Genomic DNA, 23870 nt, shown 5'->3' with positions numbered 1-23870 from the left:
TTTTTACCCACAGTGTGGGTTAACTTCTCCATTCCCAGCAGCCTGGTTGGATCCCTGCTGCTCCCGCGGGGCAGGGGCCGCTCTCGCGTTCCGAACTCGCCGTGCCGATGTGCTCCGTTGGAACGCACGGCACGCAGCGCAGAGCAGGTGCTGCTATCCGTGTCTCCTCCAGGAGATGGACGTAACGGGGCAGCAGCGGGATCTTGGTCACCTTTCCCGTGGCTGCAGCGAAGATTTGGGCTGTAAAGGACAGCACAGAACCCCTGTAGGCAATGGGGACTGAAAGCGTGTCGGTGTGAACGTGGGTTCGTCAGTTTGGCTGAGACGCAGAGGAAGGCAGCGGGAGCAGGTTGCGTTTGCTTTTCCTTCCCGTGACGAAGGCAGGGTTTTTGCGGCACCGCGCTGATTCGAGTCAAGCGTTTCATTTGCACGCCTACGGGACGCTCCTCCGCAGCCGTGAGCCCGGGCCGCCCGTGCCGGAGCAGAGCTCCCGCGGTTCCAGCGCCCGCCCCCCGGCCCCGCCTCCCTCCGCCCAGGGCCGCCGCGGTTTCCCTTCCGGAGTCACCGCCGCTCCCCCGACCGCCGGGTTCGCTTCCGGCTCCGCGCGGGGCCGTTCCTGGCGCCGCCGCCGAGGGGAGCGCGGGGCCCATGGAGCCGCGGCTGTGAGGCGCCCCCGGCCCGGGCCCGCGGCGGGAGCCGGGCGGCGGCCGGAGGAGATGGACAAACTGACCGTCATTTCAGGATGCCTCTTCCTGGCCGCGGACATCTTCGCCATCGCCAGCCTGGCCAACCCCGACTGGATCAACACCGGCGAGTCTGCGGGTGAGGAGGCGGGGGCCGCGGGCGGACTGCGGTGCTGCGGTGCTGCGGTGCTGCGGGGCGGGGCCGGCGGCTGCCGAGGGCTTCCAGCCCAGAACCCGGCTCTGCTTTCTCTAAAACAGGACGAGGCGCTCCGCGCGCCGCGCTGATGCTGTCGGTAGGAGCGGCCGGTCGCCGCCTGTTGCTGAGGGCGGCAGGGGCGCGGGGCGGGCCGGTCCTGCGGGTCTCCGGAGCGGGGTGTGCTCCGAGCATCCGCGGAACGGAGCCGGAGGCTTCTGTCCTGTGTGCGAGCAGGGTGCTCTAAAACTTCCTGCTGCTGCCTCGCCTGATGCTCGGCTTCTGTAAGAGGACTGAGCTGTTCCAAGTGGAGTCGTCGTGTCCTTTACTCTGGTGGAGTATTGAAAGCCTCGGCAGACAGAGGCTGATGGCAGGGCGTTCCTCTGACCCGCTGTCTTTATCCGTGTGGTTTGGCTGCGTTGTTTCTGTCAGTCCGGCCTGGAACCTGGCTGGTCCTGCTCGAGTCACTTCACCAAGCTCAGCGCTCAGCACTCCCCGTAGGACGTCCCGTCCTCCCTGTCTGTTGCGGTGATCTTCCTGCCTGTGGCCCTGAGGAGCAGTTGCTTCTCTCCTCTTACGTCCCCACAGCAGCGTGCTGCAGTAAGGAGCCCTTCTGTAGGCGCTGACAGTGACATAAATTAATCCTTGTGATAAACATGTAGATGTGTCTGTCCCTAGATCCTACCCTGTGTGTCAGATGTTGGTTTCTCTGCCTGTCCAGCAATGAGATAGTAAAATCTGTCTTGAAAAAATTGCTCATGGGGAACTAAGCGCAGACCGTTAGTATCTGTTAAAGGAAAATGCTTAATGTCTGTTTATAATACAAAAACAGCTCCTTGATATAATGTGCGTAGAAATCATGAATTCTCAGTTACTTGATGGGTGATTGCTTGACAACCACCTGCCATTCCTATCTTTTAGAGTTTTTAGGATTGCAGACAGGTTTTACCTGCAGTTAGGCTGGCAAACATGAAATCTGTATGGATTTTCTGCAGCACTTTTCAAATTGTGTTTTGACAGACCAGTGACTTATTTTATTGCCATCTTTTGAAGCCAAACAAATTGTTGGCTTTTAGAAATCATGAAGGAGAGGTGGCTATCATACCATGCCTTCCTTAATGGCTGTTTGGTAGATCTTTGTCGATGTGGGATTTGAATTACTCTGTTCTAAGATTTCTGGCTAGAAGCAATATAAATATGCATTTCCAGTGCCTAGAACTGCTGAAAGGAACCTTTTGCCCAAACTCAAAGGAAGTGCAAAGATGCCCATTCACTCAAGGACTTCCTGTAGTAAGCACTGTGGTACTGAATGATGAGGTGGCTGTTTGAGTGCCATTCAGTAGCCAAAGATGCTGTGGAGAAGTACAACATAGGACAGTGCTGTGAGGATGCTGCCCTGACTGTATCTTAGCCCCAGCTGCTAGCAAGATACAGGAACCCTTCAGCGCACAGACGCAACCCCTCCCAGCTTGGGTGCTCACAGCCACACAGTAGGTCTTCTAAAGTGTCCTGCTCTCAGCTGGTGAAAGGAACCGTTTCTTTGCGTAGCCTCTTTGTCCTTTGGTTCATCTGCTGTGGGAGTAATTCTAGGTGCTGCCTTACAAGTCAGCCTGGTACCAAGGAGGAAGGGGAGGGATCGTGTTTCCTCGCTTGGCTGCTGCCCTCAGTCCTGAAGGCAGCACGGAGCAGCCCAGCCTCAGTGCTGCAGCTGCTGGGGGACTGCGTAGAGCAGAGCTCTCAGCAGATGTGGGGACACAGCACTGCAGCAGCTCCATCACAGCCCTCTGCAGCCACTGAGACTTGGGCTTGGGTTTCAGGAGAAAGATCCATTCTGGGCTAAAGGCAAAGTAATGCATACATCATACTCCATTGGTGCTGGTGATTTTTTCTGCTAAATGGGATATCAAAGTAAATTGGGTGCTTTAATGTTGATTTTGTTTTGTTTTGTTTTTCCTGAAAAATGTAGATAGCTTTAAATGTTTCATTTAAAGGAGCTTATATTCTCAGGAGAACAGTATGGGGGAAGGGCTGATGTGTCTCCCAAGTTTTACTCTTATAGTCAGCTTTACAGTCAGTTGAAAACTGTTGGCTGTAAAAATTCCTCTCTAGCTCTGTAATTATGAGGGAATGAGTGCCATGGAGGGCACTGAAGGTTTCAGATGCTTATAGGCCCAGAGAGGAAATTCCACCTCCATGGAAGTGGATCTAAGTCTTTGTTTGGCGCTCTTCCTCTACGAATTTTTGCAGGAATCATTCCTTATTGTCGTTTCCGGTATTTTATACATCTTTGAGCTTATAAAGGAAAGTTGGAAAAGGAGATTTTTCTCTCACGGAGCTCTCAGTTGTACCTCTTGTATAACAGTGGTAAATGCCCATCTGGGAACCCCAGCATTCCTGTACTGACATCCTTTTATTCATAAACTGGTATCCTGTGCGAGAAATAAGGGCAGAGTTGGCTTTAACGTAAGTCAGTGCCTATAATCTCACTCATTTCACTAGTAATGAATTTTGCTCCTGTATCTGTATGCTTCTGTAATGAACTTTAAAAGCCGATGGTGTGTCCCCTTTCTGTGTGGGATGGTCTATCATGGTTTTGATGTTTTGTATGGGAGAAAGGGGGTGACAGGTTATTAAGCAGCAGTGCTGAGTCCTTTTATGGACAAGACACAACCAGCACCCACAGCTGAAGCAAGATGTGGTACGTGTTTGGGGGGGTTGGTGGTTTGGAATGCTTTTAGGGTGGGTCAAATAATTCAGCAGGAGATTTAATCAAATAATCCATCCCTTCAGCAAGCTATGCTATCAACTTGTTTTGTGTGCCTTAGTTATCCCTCTCTATGGAGCACTGGTGATTCCAACTTATAGTACAAAGCAGCTATTAAGTAAAATTGAATGTCAGAATTTAAGTGTGGTGGACGCAAAGCAAGTGTTTGTTGCATCCTCTTATATTGATATGTGCATCGCAGTGAGACATAGGGTAAAATCTTATGGCTGCTTTGTGTACACGCCACAAAGCAAGTTTGAGTGACATGAGTGCTTGCTAAAAAGTGATCTGCAAAGCCATTGTGAGCATCAGACGTGTTTAAAATCAGGTTCTTGGTTATCATGTCCCAGTACACACTTTCCTTTGGCTGCCCTAGGTGGATGATGGGCAGAGGCAGTGCTCTGGCACACTGCTGAGCAGGGCAACAAGTCCCAAGGTCTTGGTGCCTCTGAGAATGCCAAGAGAAGAGCCACACAGAGCACATAAGAATTAGTAAGGATTGGCAGAGTGTAGAAACCGACGTCCTGAATACTGCCTGTAAGCAGGGTGCCCCTGCTGGGAGTGGCCCCAACATCCTCAGGATCTCCATCCATTCCCTTTGACAGCTACATGTCTTCCAGGCAGTGCCAACGTCTGACAGAGCAGAGGATGTGTGCTGTGTTGGAGCTCTGTCACTGACCAGGCCTTACGGCACAAGAAAAGCTAGCAGTGAGGCATTGTTGTAATGAATTAACTTTGTGCTTGCTCAACTTTTAAACATATGGAACTATTTTATGTGTAGGAAGAATCTCATAAAAGAGTGCTGTGTTAGCCTGGTTACTTGAGCATGCTGGAGCAGGGAGGAGAGAACTGTCTGGTTTTGTCCAGAGGGGAACCGAGTTTTTTTGCATTTGCTTTTTACTGTACAACTGAATACTGCTTCTGTTAGGCAAATGTTTTCTTGTTTTCTCTTTAGTGTGATTGTATACAGTTGGTAGTTTGTGTCTCCCCAAGTCCTGTTGAGTTACTCGGTCTCTAATGAATGTTGAAGAACTGGGTAAGAAATCCATAGTTTAATGAGCCCAGGTCTGGGAGCCAGTAACTTGTGTTTTCTTTCCAAACCGAGCTCCTGGCGTGACTGAGGTTGGGTGCTGGAAAGTTGTCATGGCAGGGCTCTCAGTAGAACAGAGGTGCTATTCTTCATCATGAGAAATCGGAAGGAAAGCTTTCATTTTATTCATTTTAAACCTTGGTTTCCTATCATAGCTTTGCTTTGTTAAGCAGAGGATAAATTTAAGAGTAACTGGTACTGCATTTGTCTTTTTCTGGTAGCAGGTATTTTTGATGGGGTACTTGAGTTTTACGTATTTAGAATAACTTTCTCTTGGAAGTGTTCATCTCACAGCCATGTGTACGGCTGCTGTAGAACTGGATTGCATTCAGTGGTGTGGGTGCAGGCCTTGGTCTGCCCTTTGCTTTCCTCCAAGGAGCACATCATTGTAAATCTGCATTATAAACGGTACTAATTGTCATAAAGATGCATTGTTGAGGCTTTGGGAACTGTCTGTGTTCTGCTAATAATAGTAATGGTTTCTTTAAATCAACTTAGAGCTGCTTTCAGGCATGCTTACTACATTCATTGATGTGATATGACAGGGGGATTAACGGAAGTGTCACTTAAAATATGAATCTTAAAAGTAAGGCTGCAATGCTATGTACTGCAAATCAGGGATTTAAAACTGACATCTGAAAAATGGAATCGTGCTAATGACTGAGGCTTATTCAGAACAGTTGTTTTGCTTAGGTTCCAGCCAGCACTTAGATGCAAGCAGCGTTATGTAAACTCAGTTTGTACTTTTGCCAAAGCAAAGATCAGTAGGTCAAACTCTTAAGCCTGACCTACTTTTTTTTTTTAATAGGTGGTACTTTTTTTAATAGGTACTTCACAAACTCAGCTGCTTCCTACATGCGTTTTTGTTAGTCTTGAAGCAAAGTAGAGAGAACTGACTTTTCTTGCCTGCTGCAATGTGGTGATTAGGATTTACATCGCATGTGGGAGTTCTTCAGCTAGTTGTGGTGTCCTCTTCCAGATGTTGCCCACACCTGTTTATCTCAGAAAGCAGCAACTGCAGTAATTCGTGGCTGAGGAGGAGCAGTGTGTAGAGGTTATGTGCTGCTTTTGAATCAAATGCAGATTGGTTTGTAGTGTGGTGAAACAAATACAATATTCTTGTACAGAGTAATACGGGAGAATGAGAAATTATCATAAATTCAGAGTTTATAAATCTTCACCTTTTGAAATGAATGTATTGTAATGCTTTATTGTAAGCTGTTACAATTCACAGTGATGACATTTTTCCTAATGGGCAGAGCCTTCTACTGGGAGCAATATGCAGGAACCGAATTTCTGTGGTAGCTTTGCTGCAATCCCCTTCTGCTCTCTTCAGCTGCCCTTCTCAGTCTCACTTTTGCTCTCTAAGCTCTGACTGTTGGAATACTCACAGGTCTGAAAAGCTGGAGATATGGCCAAGAAGAGGATCTGTGCAGGGTATGTGCCTGTTCTAAGCAGAGGGGAAAACATGCTGGAGCGTTTGAGTGGCAAATGACATTTGCCAAATCCCCAGGAATTTGTATGGAATTAACAGCTGTAGATTAAATTCTTTCTGAGAGAGAAGCTCTTGGTTTCTTCCTGTTTTATTGCATTTGATTTATTACTTAAGCGTTATCTTGTTTGTGTGTGCATTTTGTTTTGTTTTTTTTTCTTTAAATCTTGTCAATAGAATTGATTGCAAAAGTTTGGGCTCTCTTGGGTACCATAGGGCATGCAGTGTGGTTGTGCTGGTTGTCTGCAGGGTGAGCTGATAGGAGACACTCACTGCACTGAAACGCTGGTTAGGGTTCCAAAGGTCTGCAGAGTGTGTAGATTCCAGTGCCTCTCTTGAAGCAAGACATGCTTAGTGTGTTCTGTCTGTGTCCTTGGGGTGAACTGACGTGCTCCCTGCTGGAGGTTTCACCAGCCTTCGAGGGAGCTGCTGCAGAAACAGCAGCACTCCATGCACAGTGCAGTCAGAACAGCTGGCTGCTACCCAGGAGCCTCGTGGTAGCTGCAGTTCTGGGCCATAATTTACAAAGCACTTTGAGGTCATTAAGGATGACAGTCTTCCAGGGTGTAATGTTTAATAATCCACTGTGTTTTATATTTTTTTCAGCCGAATAGAATTTACGTTACATCTTAAACTTCCCCATGAGCAATTTTTGCATAGATATTGGGCACTCGCTAGTAGGGCTGAGCTGCCTCTGAGTTATTCCCAATGGTTTAATAATCAAATGGCTGTTTGTGGGCACTGAAGTCTAGGATTTTACCTTTGTAGCGCAGGGGAAAATGCTGCTGTGCCGGGCAGCATGAGGAGCGCCGTGCAGGGCGAGATGTCACAGGGGTGAAGAAGGGGCTTCTTTTCCATATGTTGAATTCTGTTCTGAAACTGATTGTGTGCTTTAATTAACATGTTAATGATGTAGTTTTCTGCTGTAGAAACTTGTATGGGAAGAAGCATGTTTCAGTTTGTTTTTTAAACTCACGTGTGGCTCAACTTCTTGCAACAAGATTGTGCAGGAGACTTTCTGTCAGTGGAATGTTACTGGATCGTTTGGCGGCTGCAGAAAGCACCCTGAAGCTTACTGTGTGAAAAACATGAAATAAAAGGGTGAAATAGAGTAAAGGCTGGAAGCAGTTATTGCTGACAGAGGAAAATGATCCTTATTCCTTCAGAATTTCATTTGTTAGAATGTACAAACCTTTCGAGAACTGGGCCAGAGCTCGGATTTTCTGCCTCCCCTTGAATGCCTCTGTGACCAGGCCAGAGAAGTTGCTTCAGATTGCAAGCAGGAAGGTTGACAGATATTTCTTCAGATATTTCTTCTTTGTGAATGAAGAAAGCAGTAGAATGCTTTACTTGATGCGATCTGGAGACTTTTGTTCTGATCCACTTGAATGTACATCTGTGAAGACCCAAACTCAAAAGGCTTGGTGAAATGGTACTTTGAGATGCACAGGAGTTAAAAACCAACAGCCCTGCTCTCCAGTTGTAGCCAACCTGTGAACAGGTCAGCGTAAGACGCTGTGAGGAAGGTGATCCACTGAAAGGTGAAGACCTGGAATTTGTTGGTGCCCGCTGTGTCTGTACCACACAGCAGCCCCTGGTGCTGCCACTGCCAGCCATTGCAGCCACTCACGGTGCTGGCCAGGAGTGGGGGGGACGCATGGCCGTGTGTGGTTGTGCTGTGGGGAGCGGAATGCTGAGGAGAGCAGGCAGCACTGCGGGCTGTCGGGTGGAGGGTGGCTCTTTGTGGCTCTGTCTAAAGCCAAATATAACTTCATTAAAAACAACAGCAACACAAGCCCGTTGGATGCTAAGTGGCAGAACAGCAGGAGGTGTCATAGTTTCTGGTATTCTACTGAATGCATGGCATAAAACTGGTGAAGCTGATAGAAAAAATCCATTTAAATGTTGACAATGCCTTTGATCTTTTTTTAGGCACTGAATTTTGTCATCTTTCAGTAGTCTTACTTTGATTGGGGAAAAAATGGAAATAGCCGCGGATTTATTTTGTTTATTTTTTAAAATTAAAGTCTTACACTTCCAGCGTATTTGTTTTAAAGCAGAACAAGTTCTCCCTGCCAGGCTCTTGCCATTTCAGCAACCAAAGCTTGTAGTGTTCACTGGCGGTACTATTCTCTCACACAAACACTTGCAGTGTAAGAAAAGCAACAAGCAGAAGGGTGCTGCTTACTATAGATCCTGTTTACCAACATTTAATTAATGCTGTCTTCTAAAGTTGGAAACAACGCTGTCAGCGTGGGTGGATTTCTTGACAGTGATACGTGAGAACACACAGAGCCTTTGTTATGTCCTCAGGAGAGTTGTTCCTGTGTTTTGGCCTGAGGATAACCCAGTGTTTGGTGGTTCATCTCTTTGAAACAGACAATATAAATAAAGACCTTGCATTGAAGTCTTATATGCTGAAGTTCAGAAGTAAAATTGGTGCTTGTTGGTCCAAATATCTGCAATTTAAACATCATAGCTCCTAAATCCTAAAGATTGCCATCTGCAGCAGTATGCTTTTCCAGTACATATCAGTCATAAGGGTTTTTTCCCAGTGTACTGCCCCTGATTTACTGACTTCTCTCTGGTGGTTGGAGGAGGGAGGAAGGGAGAACTCTTCTTTGTGGAGGGAGATTTGGTTTGAATTATGCATGGTGCCAGTACTGAATTGAAGACTTCTGAGGCAATTGAGACTCCACAAGCTGTTCAGCAACAAGACAGGCCATTCTGCTAATATGTCTCGACCCTTTAAAAATTTTGAGATGAATTTTTTTCTGTTTAAAAGCCAGGAATAAACTTTGGATTTCTAAACAGTGTCAGAAATGGTACCTAGTCTGGACATTAGATTGTTAAACAGATTTCAATTAATAGGTTCATGACAGCTACCAAACAGTTTGAAGCGAGTGAAGCTACAGATTAATGCCAGAATTAGTGTTTTTCTGTAAGAAAGTCACTGAGTTTTTGAAATAGAGGAACATAATTTACATTTCTAGTGCAAGAAGAATGGTGCGTTTCAAACTTGGTTTGAGGAGAGAATAGTCTGAGGGAATAAATGGAGTAGAAGAGAATAGAAGAGAAATAGCAGTTTATATAACATATCTTGCAGAACTGCTCTTAAAAATTGCACTCTGGATATAGCAAGGACTTTGCAAGTAAATTTCATTCTTCATTAAAAGTGATCTTTAAACATTGTAAAAAATACTTTTTAGATGTGTGTTTTGAACCAACAAATATCTACTGGGCATATGAACTGACCATGCTCCTGGTCAATTGGTCAGTCAGTACTGGTCTGCTTCAGAGTGAGAAGCTCCAAAACTTTTCCAGGATTACCATAGCTGTGAGACAAGCAAGAGAGAAAGTGTGTCAAAAATGTAAGATCTGGCATGCAAAGGATGGGAGTGATAATTCATAATCCCTTTGTTTTGGACTCTGTGTATGTATTTTGTACCTTTGCAGTTAATCCTCCTTTACTCTTTTAAGCCTTTCTTTAAATCATCCTCTAACATTCATAAATCTTATCTTAGTGAGTCAGAACCTGCTTACCTCAATCTGCTAACTGAGTGACATACTGGAACATCGCAGTAGAAGAATCAATCTGTCATGGCACATCCGAGTGCTGTACTTGCATGGCAACCTCAAAGATATTTTAGTGGTGTAACTGTGAAGTGACGTGTATTCAAACTATGCCCCAACCCTCAAAAAAAGTAAGTATTTATGTTGGGGTGGTAGCAGATATGGTATTCTTATGCTTGATTGGAAATTGATTCTGCTTATCTTATATTTGACCCTCTTATGTACCTTTCATAGTTCTTTAGATACGATCCAGATATTGCTGTCCTACACTGACTGAAGTGAAAATGTGAAGGAAAGTGTTACTCGACTTACAGTTACTTACATACGTGCAGTTAACTACAGTTTATAATTTACAAAATGCTCAAAGATTACATTATTTGAGGCTGTAAATGTTCTAATGAGTCAGAAGTCTAAACTCTAGTTGACAACCAGCCGTCTCTTTTAAAAAACTAATGTTCGTTTTTGGATTAACCAAATCTGAGCTCCACCTGTGGGCATCCTTCAGGGGAGCCTCTCCTAGAGACCCCGTGATTTGGCTTGACTGTTGCATGCCTCTGAGAATTGAAGTTTTCCCCAGTGTTGTTAATCCTTCTTTCCTCATCAGTTCATACCAGAAACCACAAGCATCCCACAAAGGCATAGCTTTTTCCTCTAACCTTCTGCATTGCTTACATGCGTCATGACTGCTCTTCTCATGAGAGAGGATGCAGAGCCTGAGTTCTCACCACATTTGTACTGGAGAAAGTAGCACTGACTGTATGCACCCTGGAGGGACCTCTGAGGCTGTGGTAGGGATGGATCAGCAGTGTCAGTTCTCTGGAGTAAGTCATTCCCTCTTCCTTCTTTTGATAATACATAACTTAAAACACTGATGCAGAGATTTAGTTTGCCATGACCAAATCACTGTATTCACTTTAGACTATGAAGCTTCCACTTGGATTCGGGAGCATGCTGCAGCTCTGCATAGACAGCTGCAGTCTGTTCCTGCTCTTAGATGGATCTGGACCTTTTTCCATTCAGGTTTATTAACTGTACGAATCAGAAACTTTCCAAAAATAACTTCCTTTCCTCCTGTCCTTATCTCTGTGGCCAAGTAAGTTGCAAGGAATGGCTTAGCTGAGCTGTCCTTATTTTACATGTCCTTCTCTGGCATGTGACTGTTACCTAACCAGCAGCTATGAATGTTTTAGTGAGCCCATATAGCACGGCTCGATGTACTGTGCTCATTACTAAATCATAAAACTTATCAGTGTCTTTGCAACGTTGGCAGTGCATTGTGCTTTTACCACATTAATTACTTCATATGCCACAGTGCACCACACCAGCACCCCTCCTGTGCCCACCAGGTCCTGCATGTTCCCACCATCAAATAGATTAGGGGTGAACATCTGCATAGCTGTTGCCGAGCTGCTGATTTCCAGCCATGGCATCACTGTGCCGTGTTAATAATTCAGAAGTGATGGAGAGCTGGAAGAGTGTAAAGTCTGCAGCACTCTTTGTTTCTGGGCAGTGTTCACTGCCTCCTGGTGGCTGTGCTGTTGCCACGGAAACGGCAGTGGGATGGCACAGCAGTGGGATGGCACGGCAGTGGGATGGCACGGCAGTGGGATGGCACGGCAGCGTGCTGGCATGGGGCTGCTGGGAGCAGCAGCACTTGTGTCCAGGTGTGAAACACAGACTCACCTTCCTTCTATCTGGGGCCTTTTCCCTTTTCTCTCAACAGCTTTGTGAAACTTAGTTGTTAAACAAATGATGCTCCCAAGTTCTAGAGTATGTGTTGAAGAGTTCTGTTGTTAGAGATTTTGTAAAAATACACAGTGTCAGAAGGTGAGTGCTGCTGGTGGTCTGGAGGAGTGGGGGGAGGTCATGTAGGAATGCAATCATGAAATCTTTCACTGATACAAAGCAAAGGCCTGTTTATAGTCAGACGGTGGCTAGAGGAAGGTGGGCTGATCTGTTGGAAGTGCCCTGGTACTTTAGGGAATAGATGTACTGTGAAAGACTAAGGACTGCTTCATTGACCTGTTTTCCTCAATTTTGAGCAAGGCTGAACTGGTCTGCAGCACTTGGCAGCCTCCTGGTGCCACCCTCAGGCTGCAGGTGGGCTGCTGTGTGTACACAGCCATAGAGCATATCCATCCTTTTTTACTGGCATTACCTATGCTGTTTGTTTTGTTGCTGTCTTAGGTGCTTAGATTCTCAGCAGTTACACTGCAATTACTCTGGAAGTAATGGCTAAAAGCTTTCCTTGTAGGAATAAGAGTGGAACTTGATGGCTGGCTTGAGATGAACGACTGGGCTGTTCTCCACCAGCTGAGTAAGTCTCTCTCTCCTTTCAGTGGCAGACCAGTTAAGGCTAACCAAGGTTTTCTGTACCACGTTAGATCATTGGCAACTGCTTGGCAACTATTCACATGCTTCCTTCAGAGCAGGACCGAATACCATGCAAACCCTCTTTTCTTTTGAATTCCTTGGCAAATAAATACACCTTTTCTACACCAAAGTTTTATTTATGGAACCAAACTGCGTGCCTACATAGATATGAATCTGCCCAGCAGAGTAATTCCAGCTGGCTTGTAGGATGTTCTCTGGCACTCAGCACTGATCCATTTTGTACCCATTCTTCTTTTAGGATCTGCCTTCAACAGATGTTACTATGGGAGTAAGCTGTGAGGTTTAACTTGCTTCTGCCTCGGTTTTAGTATACAGGTGTGGTATCCTGTATTATGAACAGGAAACTCGAAATTCCTGAGCATATAATGAGGTTGTTTCTCCTTGCTGCCTCTACGGATCCTTTGGGAGTGCTTCAGAAATCTTCTTTTGCCCTCTTGCCCCCCAGGAGTCTCCAGTCTCCAGGTTCAACGCCTTGAACGTGGAGTGTATCTACTTCAAATCTGTAATCCGTGAAGCACACTTAAGAGTATATACTGAGTATGTGTTAGCAAAGCTTAATGCTAGAGTATGAAGTTCAGCATTGGTCATCCAAAATAACACATGCTGCAATTTATTTGCCAGTGCTTTAAGAATCTGATTAAAAATACAGAGTGGAACAACACACTTGGGCAACAGGTGTGATATTTAGGAAACCGTAATCTAAGTAGCTTCTTGCAACTATGCTTGTGTCTTTGGAAGAAGTGCTAGCTGATACTGATAGACTGGAGCTTTAACCTGTTTGGTTGGTTCTTGAGGGGGTTGGGAATCAGCCCATGGAAGAGTAGGAGTGGACAGCAGAAAGATTTAATTCTTAAAAACGTTAGTTCCAAGTACAGTTATTTTCTGTTTTCTTTAGCTAAGGCACTACTGGGCTTAGCCTTGATCCCTTCTGAAACTGGCATGTTATGCGTGCTCTTTTTAATTGAAAAACATCTTCAGTACCGACTGCAAAGTGAGTCTGAAAGGTGAGTCCATTGTCCAATAAAGCAGCAACTGGTAGTTGAAGGAAATGCACAAAATGGAATGGAGGCCAGCACACTGGTACTTCACAATGTTGCTTTTGTCAAAGTTAAGGTGCTTTCAGTACATCTGAATTCAGGAAGCACCTATTGGTAGAGTTATACAGTTTTTACATTTTTAGAAGTCATTCTTTGTTTTACAACTCAGTTTAGACAGAACTACTATTAGGAAAATTGTTAAATCTCAGTCTTGCAGAGTGATTGCAGTTAATTTCCTGTTCTGTGATAGTGCAGTGAACAGCCTCGTTATCCCCAAGCTACTTAGTGTTTCATATGAGGTTCTGCTGTGTGTGTGTTTTGAGGACACTGACTTTTAACGACATGTGCATGTCTCTCTTCTGGCCTGGCAGCTTGTTTAAAATGAAAACATAGCAGACTATGAGAAAGCAACTGAGAAGCAGTTCATGTAAAACTGTACTGTGCAGGTATGTGAACGGGGTGAGAGTGCTTGGGTGACTCTGGCTGAGCTCTGTGTAATCCTGGTGCACAGCCATGGCTCAGCTGCTTCAGATGCAGTTGAAAATGCCAATTTTGTAGTTTAATAATTGTGGGTTTTGGAAGTGACTCATTTTTTAAGGACTTTAACTTCTAAGTAAAAATTAATCTCCAAATCTTTCAGCTGATGAATATGTAATTAAGATGATACATTTGAATAGGACTGTAGCCTAGAGGTTACAGGAGTGCTTCAGAAGAATTGAATCAGTAATGCTTTTGTTCTTCTCATCCTCTGGGAGCGTACCACAGGCTCTAACTAATGCAGCATGGTGTTTGTTCTTTTGACTGTTAGCTTGCTTCTTTCTGGAAAGGAGTTGCCTCTTCTTTATAAGCAGATCAACTACAGACAGTTTTTACTTTCCGAAATTTGTGGAGGAAGATGACTCTAATACTTTCCACTGTTGACTTTGACTTCTAATTTAGATAAAGGACAATTGTGATTATTTAAGGAAAGAGCTCAGAAGAAGAGACACATTTGAAAAATATAGGACTTAAGAAGAGACTCTGGAAGAAATGGATTTTGACCTTAAATATTAATATTGAGGTAAAATTTTCAAGATAAAGAAAATTTTGCTATTAAATTCCATTAAACGCTGCTTTGTGCATGAGTCTCTAAAGTACTGAAATAGATTTTTAAATCAGAACTATTTGGATCTATTTGAAAATACCTCGTTTTGTGTCACAGAGTTCTGTGTGTTGTGATATATCCTATGCTCAGCCCTCCAGTTGCATTCCGTTTTGCTATTTCAAGAGTCAAATACATCTTACGTTATTTTTGTTTTCTTGGCAGAATTTGTCAATACAGTATGGTTCCTTTACCAGTCTTGGTCTGTTCTTAGGATCTTTTCAACCAGTAGTATAGATATCCCAGTTGTTGAGTGTAGTAACCCATGTTATTTGTCAAAATAATTGCCCTAAGCCTCTTGGGTAGAGGGGCTCTTAAACACTTACTGTCAAGAAGTATGGTTGTGGCTTTTTTTTTTTTAATATTCTTAAAATCTTAGTGTGAACGAAATGCAGATCCCACTGTAAGACCTAGAAGTTTAGAGCTGTCTTTATGGATAAGGGGAAAAGGCATTCGGCAATTAAGGACACTTCAGGGGGCTGCATCCTGTTTGGTTACATTATGAAAGTTTCTTACCTTGCGAAGATGGAGTGGTGCTCTCTACAACTCCGCCGCCACTTCAGCTTGCAGTGGCAGGATTCACAGGAGTGCCTTATTGCTTTGATGAGAGCTTGACTGCCACCCAAGAACAGATATAGCCTGTAGCTATCTCACTGCATTTATGCAAGTGTTTGATGAAAGAATATGAAGATAGATGCTAAACATGTCCCTTCTATCCACTGTCTTTGACAGGCTTATTAAGGCTCATCAAAGAAAGAATCCCTTATTTTAGAACAAACCTGAGATGCAGTTTGCAATTGAGCGCCCCTCAGAGAGGATTTTGAAAGTTTACATGCCTCTCTGCTGTGTATTTTCAGGTGCTCTCACAGTTGGCCTTGTGCGACAGTGTCAAACCATCCATGGACGTGACAGGACCTGTATTCCTCCACGGCTGCCTCCTGAGTGGGTCACTACGTTATTTTTCATCATAATGGGAATCATTTCACTAACTGTCACATGTGGTTTGCTGGTGGCTTCCCACTGGCGAAGAGAAGCTACTAAATATGCCCGCTGGATAGCTTTCACTGGAAGTAAGTGACCTCAACTGCACAGTTGACCTGTACACAGGATAAACTGGTGGAGTCTGAAATAACACGCGGTGCTGTCAGGGAGCAGTTCTTAGGGCTCCTTCTTTACAAAATACTCTTTCTCTTCAAATACTGCATCTGAGAGGAAAAGGAAATTATTCAAAAACTGAGAGATTGATATCTTAAGTGACTGATAATTGAGAGGGATTGATGGCCTGTGAGTCCAAGGTGAGAGAAAGGAGGGCCTTGTATGCCCTGACCCCTTTGCCTTCCTTGAGGAGTGCCATTTGCTGACCTGTGGAAATGAGCAGAGATAGCAAGAGGTCAGTCCCGGATAATTCTTCCTTCCCTACGCCCCTCTATCCAGCACTTTGAGCCAAATGGGATGACTGGGAATTCCCCTGTGTAGTTGATGCATCTGAGACTCACTGCAATCTGAAGTCCATCCCCACTTCAGGTGTTGCTGCTGAATACCTCATTCAACGTTGACACTGGTTCAGTCCTGCTTGATGCTCACAACGGGTGTTTTATTCACAGTATCTGCATCCTAATTGGCTGTGGGGGAGGACTGTCCACTGCAGAGCACCTGCTGTGCTTCACAGCACTGAGGCTTGCTTTCCTTAAGTGTCCTGCAGCAGCTCTTCAGCACAGGGAATAGCACTAATGTTTTGCTGCCTCCCTTCATTGTGTGCTGCATGAACGCCAGCATAATTCCTCACAGCAAAGACTGAGCCTCCTCCAGCAGCCCTGTGTTTCTACACAGGGAAATGTATGCTGTGCCTACTTCAGTGCAAAAGAAAAACAGTTAACCCGCAAGTAAGGGAATAGCTCTCAAACTTCTTTTTCCTTAATGTGTATTCCAGGCTTACGCCAGCTGTAAAATGGTGCTTTAATGGTGGTGATGATGGCATGAAAAAATTCAAAATGTGACTGCTTTTAAGTTGACATATGACAACAGTGTACACACTAACTAGAAAATGCAAGCTTGTGGTTTATACAAACATAAGTAAGGTTTAATGGAAGTCTGTGGCATCTAATGACATCTAATATAAATGAATTTAAGGTTGTTTGGAAAAGGGAATAATGTGTTAACAACAACAAAAAAATACAGCAAACAAACAAAGTGCCCTGAGCTTCAGCAGAGACACTTTGCTGAGGACTTGTACAATCAAAGCTGTCTTTCTGACAACTTTTCTATGCAGCATATTAAACTGTCAGTGCAGCAATTGCAGAGAAAGGAACTATTGGAGTGCTTATCCATTGTGGTTGGCTTTTATTCATTTTCCAATGAATGGCTAAAATAGACATACAGATTGTTGAATGTCCCATGCCAGCTTTTCTAGTTGCCATTGTCTATTAATACATATTTCTAATGTACACAGAAGGGTTTAAATTCAAAATGCTATATAAGATTAAGACACTTGCAGTGAGGAGATCTCAGAGCTATTCAGTTCTCAAGTATTTGGTTGTTTGTGGGTTACTGAGGTTTTTTGAGTACTATAAAGTATTTATTTATTGAGGGTTTTTTTCCCCACAGTTCACAGCTTGCATTTTGATTTTTACATATTCTTTAAAATATTTCCAATAATCAAATCCTTGCATCTCTAATTTTCTACAACTTTGATGCTTACTTCAGATAAAAATTCTGATACCTTAAAGCTTGTTGTTTCGGTGTTTTTTTTCCCCTCTGTGGATTCCTTTGGGCTTGCAGTAGGGTCACTATTAGAAGCCTTAACTGTAGAAGGATACTGCTATGTTTCAGCACTTACCTTTGGTATGAGATATTTAAAATGAAGCACATCAATTTGTCCTCTTGCAACTCAGAATTATTTGTAATTCTATTAAGATACATTTGCTGTGTTGCTGAAATTTACCAGCGGATATTTATCTCCAATACATATGACTCTATGAACTCTGTATTAACAATGATGATGGGAAATTTTATTTCTTAACTCGCTTATAAGAAAAGAAGTGAATGGAAGGCAGAGTTATTTATTCTTCAGGAAGTCAATATAAAGAAATTTTGTGGTTCATTATATGGCAACACAGATGAGTATTCTATTTGTAGATTGATATTAGCATGCATGTAAACGTGTGGCATTAACTACCATGAACCTTCCTGTGAAGTGGCAGAGTGCTCTATTATGAAAACGTGGGTAATTCATTAGAACAGAGTAGGGAAAACTTCATAATTGTATTACATTTCTTCTGCAGGTGATTTCAAGACTGAACAGCCCAGTACAGGCGGCTAGCAGATACTCTCCTCGCAGAACTTTCAGAACATGACATAGGATGTGCTGTCCTAAGTGGCAGTGAAGTCTGCTGGGATTGCTAAAGGCATCTCTGGGACTGGCAGCTCTGTTCTCTTCAAATGCAAGGGGGGTCTAGATGAAATCATCTAACGACAAAGGAATCTCTTGCTCAGCCCTTTCCTTGCAACTCTGCCAGCAGCAAGGAGAGCCAGGCAAGAGGTCGTTCTTGCCTTGCTTGTGCTGGAATTTGACCCCAATGGGTTAAGTCAGTTTGTTGCAGATCCCCTCTAGCTACCTTCTGTCCAAGGTGGTGAAATGCAGTCCAGAGAAGTTATGAGAAAGTCTCGTTCTTATCCATAGGTGATATCTGAAATACCTCTGTTTTTGAGGAAGAAGATGAAGACCTCCCTTGCAGAAGAGAAAGGTCTTGGAAGAGCAGCTCCATGTAGCTGGTTTAACAGTATAATGTAGGGAAAAAGAACTTCCTGATTCTTTTGATTTTTATGATAATCATATGAAAGACTCTTAAGGAACTATTTGATGTTTTCCTCAATTGATAGAATTCTGTAGAGTAAATTGGTGCAAACATCTTCAGCACTTCATTCCTTTGCTCACTTTACAGAGCACAGTATGATAATTCAGGGAAGAAGAGTCCAGGTCATAAACTAGTGCTGATTGCTTGGCATGCCTATACCAACACCTTCAAAGAGAAGCAAAGGTAGGATAGTGTTTTTCTGCTACAACTAAAAGATTAAGATAGTATTAGATTGATTTTAGATATTGTTTTGGATTGTGATGACTTAATATTCAGGCTGTTGGTTTCAGCTTCTATTGCAGTCTATTTTCACTTCAATATTTTACCCAGGTTATGTCTGTAGATGGGATCTATAGGTCCCTGAATGAGTCTTCACCCATATCGCTCTGTCCTCAGCAGGTTTTGTTGGCATTAGTGATGGCAGCAGAGAAAGCTGCTTGCTTTTCTTTTTGTTTCTAGCACAGATCACAAAGGAGTAGCTCTCCTGAAGTAAGAATCAGAAACTTTTTATCTCAGCAATGAAACCGTTCTCCTCGATTTCTAAATCATATTGAGATTTAAGCTAACTGCATTATGTACTTTTTTTAGTGAAAATCTTGCTTGTAATAATGTCGTCTTCGATGATGCTTTTCAACAGTGCACTTTCTAAATATGAGTTATTGCTGAGTGGTCTTCTCTATCTTGGTTAGCTAACGGGCACACAAAGGACAATTTTACTGTCATACATGCTCTTTTCTGTTTACACTTTGCAAGGGATGCACCTGAGCGTATTTACTAGCATTGTATTTGCATCTTTCCTCAGCCATTGATTGTTTCACTACACAGAAACTTGTCTTTTTTGGCTTCCATGCAAACTAGCTTTGTAGGTGGGAGGGAGCTTTCAGTCTTTCAGGCCATGCTGCACGAATGATAAAAGTCTTCCTTACGGGAAATGCAAAAAGTTTCATATTCTTCTTGTAGGGTTATTCAAGACTCACAGTATTCCTAACTGATGTGCTAGGTATTGTGACCCCGGGTGTAGATGCAGTCAAAACTATCATTGCTCTTTGAGCCCCGTTAACGTAGTGTCAGATTCACACACTGTAATGAAGTATGGATTCCATCTTGGTGTTCATTTCCATGCTGCCCAGGTCTTTGTGTGCATCTTCAGTAAGAGGCATTGTAAACTTGTAGCTGTGCCTCGCCTGTTGATGGCAGCCAAAAATCTATCAGCTCTTCGTTGCATGGTATTGTTTACTTGTTGCTCAAGCCAACTGTCTGTTGCCATCCCAACTCTGTACTGCTTTGTCACTGGTTATGCCCATGATATGGTGGCATAGATTGGTAGCAGGAAAGTAACCTGGGTTTGGTACTGTTTTGGTACATGCATCTCTGAACCATACTTCATTTTTTTTTTTTAATATGCTTTATCTGGGTTCATAGAAGTTATTGCCACTGAATGCTCAAGACGATTTTGAGCTTAAGAATTAAAGGATCTAGACCTCTTCTGACAGCCACTGGAAGTAGCCAAAAAATGGTTGTGTTCTGTTACTGAATACTTTTGTTAATAGAAATTGTAATGGTTGTCTTTTCTGCAGTTTTTCCCTGAAATTGTAAGAACAGACTTTTAAGGGAGAAGTTCTTTAGGGGTTGCTGGATGGAAATCCACTGAGTTTATACTACCAGATATGAACAGATACGTTTGTTTTACAGCTTGTATAAGAAATTTCTACCCTCTAGACAACAATTCTTCTTCTTAAAGAATACACACTGAGTTAACTGAGCGCTTCCTCTCTTAGATTTTCTCTTTAGTTTCGGTGTTGTTGTTTTAGTACATTTATCATGTGGTCTTTTCTTACTGTCATCTCAAAAAATTACCATAATTTGGCTTCCTAGTCTGACAAAGAACTTGATGAAAACTGTTTTTCATTTGCTATTTCAGTAGATTAAAAATTCAGACCACAGTGAGTAGAATTGCTCGGAAGCCTTCATAGCACTATTGTTATTTAGAAGAAAAAAGGTCTCTGGTTACTTCTGAAATGTGGATGTGAATCAGCATTATTCACACTGCCTGCATTTCCAGAATTTATTTATTTTTCTCTTGTGAGCTGAGGGAGAGTTGAGGTATCTGCGTGCTTCTGTCCTCAGGCAGAAATGCAGTGAGTCACTGGGCATGTGCTCTCCATGGCAATAGAGTGCCACCAGCAGCTCTCAGACCTGCAGCACTGCTGGGTTTGTGTATGTACAACATGCCTCAAAGAGCATTTGCTTAGTAAAGAGAGATAAAGATCTATTCTTCAGCCTTATCCATGCGGCCATCAGAACTTTTCCGCTCGTATGGTTCTTGAATGTGATAAGGGAGATGTGAGCTTAAAAGTGCACGTGGTGGTTTCAGCATCCTCAAGCTATTTCCAACATGCTTACTGCTGTTAAAATGTAACAGCAATTCTGTAAATAACTGGAATGTTCTTCAGGGGCAAACTGGATGTAGTAGAAAATGCTGACTTATGGTAATGTCAACCATCCTCAGAGCCTTGTTTAAACTGTTACTAATTATGTGTTGCATTAATAAGTACTTGTTGTCAACCACTGTTTTCTGGACCACTCCAATGGAGAGCTCTTCTGCACTTAAACTGATCTCAAAAAATACATACCTGGGCTTCCTCTCCTCAGCTGCACAGCCTGCTGGTTGAGATACAGCTTTAAAAGGGGAAATATTCTTTAAGGATTTGATTGTGTAGAGTGGGATTCTGTGGATACCATATATTTAAAAGCTTTACGATGAAATAATATTTAATATGTGGTTTCTGGTTCTTTGGTTGTTTTGTAGCCTAATGTGGTAGCACTGAGCAAGAGTTTAGTAACTGCAGCTGCCAGATTCGCTCGTGCCCTTTTTTATCCTTAATCTGCTGATGCAGTTTTATTAAAAGCAAGACACAGGCTCCCTCTAGTGGAACGATTGATGTATTTAGTTCTTTTGATTTTTATTTATTTATTCCCAACTAAGTATTTTAGTATAAGCAGAGAGGCTGATTCTCATATTAGCAGCATTTGACTCAAGATGTGTGTAAGCTGTTTCATGCGTTCAGGAATGCAAAGAACAGCTGATGGTTGGATGTGCATTATGTGATCAAACCATCCTGTTTTGTTTGTGCAAATCCTGCATAGGCATTTCTTGAATTCAGCTCCATCATGTTCATAACTAGTCTCTGCCACAGAACATGACTGTTCTGAAGCTGAGACCTGTACTACGTGAATCACAATGTTTTGAGCATTAAGATATAAGATATGTGATAAACATTTCATCTTGTATATAAATGTGGAGTTCATTAAAAAAAATCTTGTAGTACTGCCATGTAACACTGGAAAAACCAGAGCATTAGCCAGAAGAAGAGTAGTGAAATTGTGTTCCAACATATTGAAGCTGCTCTACGCCATCATATCCTCAGCTGGAAAGAGTAGAGACTGCCTTGTTAAGAGCAAGCGAGCTGCTGAATTTGCTTAAGGTACCTTTGGAAATAAAAGCATTGCTGACTTGTACAGGAACCAGCAGTTAAGATGCTAGCCGTTACTACTGCCATGGTAGGGGTTGTTTGGGTTGGTTTGGTTTTGTGTTGTTTTTTGCTGTTTTGCTGAGATTTTGTTGCTTAAGTACAGTTCCTATATTTCTTACTAACTAAGAAAAAGCAGCAATCTGCATTTAGAAGACTGAATAAATCAGTATGTAGTACGCTACGGGCAGAGGCGCTGTAGTTTGGCTTGAATTTTCTGAATTTTGTTTTCTCATTTTATATATACGCTTTGATGGGAGATGGTTATGTCACTGTGTTTCATATTAGGAGATGATTGTGTGAATATTTATAGAGTTGGTGGAAGAACAGAACAGGTTCAGTGCCTGTGTCCCTCTGATATAAAATAAGGATGTTCCACTCACAGTAAATAATATTTGAAAGAAAGTTGAAATACATAGAAGTGAAATAAGAGTAAGGCACTAATTGTTGACTTATCTAGTAATAAAATTCTATGTTCTAATACTGATGGAAGAAAAAGAAAAGATGGGGAAAAGACAGTGTCTAACGCTATATATTGAATACGCACTCAAGCCAACTTAAAAGATAATCTTTTTTTATTGTGAGAAATCTCTTGCCTCTTAGAGATGCTATACATATATTTGGAGGCCATTCTCTTGCTAGAGACAGTACAGATCTATACCTTGCTGTGTTCCCACTAAATAAGGTTACTGATCCAGAGCTATCTACAGGAGCACTGGTATTCTCATCTGGGAAAGATTACAGCACTGCATTTTCTGTACTGAGGAATGCTGGCCACTATTAACATCTGAAGGGCTGTGAAATGTATAATGTAATTCCAGTGAATGGCTTTAGTAGGGATTCTGTGCTTGTTTGTTGGTGGGGTGTTTTTTGCATATTCACACAGGGTCAGTTGTATGTGAACCACATACCTGAGTTTAACTACTCAAATGAAATCAGTCCCATTGCTTGGTTCTCTTAAGTTCACGAAATTTGAACTTTGAATGTTTTTCACTAAGAATCTTAGATTAAATTGAATCAGAAAACTTTCTTTGAACTCCAATGGAAGATCTTAAGGAGATTTTGTTACTTAAGAAATAATCATGAATTTAGGAAACTGATGTATTTTAATGAAAGAAACCATAGTAACAGTCTCTGCAATGTTTAGCAAAACTTCTACAGGAAGAGTTTGTGCAAAAGGGGAGAGGATGACTACAATTGGTAGAAGACAACTTTGATAATAAAAAGGGAATTTGAGTGTTAGTTTGATATGGGGGGAAATTACTGTCTAAAATAACTGGAGAAGTAACTGACTGCATTCATGGATAGTGATAGAAGTATATCTGCCAAACTTTTATTATGTAAAAACAGTTTATGATCCGGTGAGCAGAGCTGAAATATCAAAATAGTATTTGTGGGATCTTCTAAAGTGTTATCAGTCATTTAAAGCCAGTTAGTGATAGTGGGAATATCTCAGCTTTTCAGCTTGCTTTGCTTTTCTGTACTGCTCTGTGAACTGGAAAATATTTTGATTCTAACACTGTTGTTTTGGTTTTTTTTCTCTTTTCTTTGCAGTGATTCTATTCTGTATGGCAGCCCTAATATTTCCAATAGGATTTTACATCAATGAAGTCGGAGGTCAACCATATAAATTACCCAATAACACAGTGGTTGGGTCTTCGTATGTACTGTTTGTCTTATCCATTTTCTTCACAATAGTTGGACTTCTATTTGCTGGCAAAGTTTGTTTACCTGGCTGATGAATGTTGAACTGCGGGACTTTGTTTTGGAAAAGAGCAAGACATCAGAATTGCATTCTCAGGAGGATGCCTAGATGTGACTATCAAACACTCACTGAAAAGAGAAATGCTTTGACTTTTTTTCACTATGCACTTTGGATTAATAAAAAGGAGAGCCTTTCCCATAACCAAATACAGACAACGCTGACTAATCTCCTGAGCATATGTAATGCAGTCAGGTCTGCACTGTGATAGGAACTAGTGAAGAATGCTTTACACTGAGAAGCATAATTCCCCATGTTACTGTACTGTTCTAGTTTTTAATGTCTAATGATTTGGAAGTCAAAGTATTTATGAACTTTGTGGTAGACCAGAGGGTTGCAGAGAAATGCAAGCGAGGC

General features: G+C 42.6%; 1 protein-coding gene across 1 annotated transcript; it reads left to right on the top strand.

The window, feature by feature from the left end:
• Positions 1-716: 716 nt before the first annotated feature.
• On the top strand, positions 717-23490 carry MOSMO (modulator of smoothened; the record flags this gene model as incomplete). The annotated part of the gene is made up of 3 exons (XM_079542959.1): positions 717-822; positions 15225-15437; positions 23306-23490. The coding sequence occupies 3 exons, from the start codon at positions 717-719 to the stop codon at positions 23488-23490; spliced, it is 504 nt and encodes a 167-aa protein (XP_079399085.1).
• Between the last annotated feature and the right edge of the window lie 380 nt (positions 23491-23870).

This window comes from Tetrao urogallus (assembly GCF_951394365.1).
Source record: "Tetrao urogallus genome assembly, chromosome: 15".
In the NCBI taxonomy this organism is placed as follows: domain Eukaryota; kingdom Metazoa; phylum Chordata; class Aves; order Galliformes; family Phasianidae; genus Tetrao; species Tetrao urogallus.
This window is presented reverse-complemented; position numbering and strand designations above follow the sequence as displayed.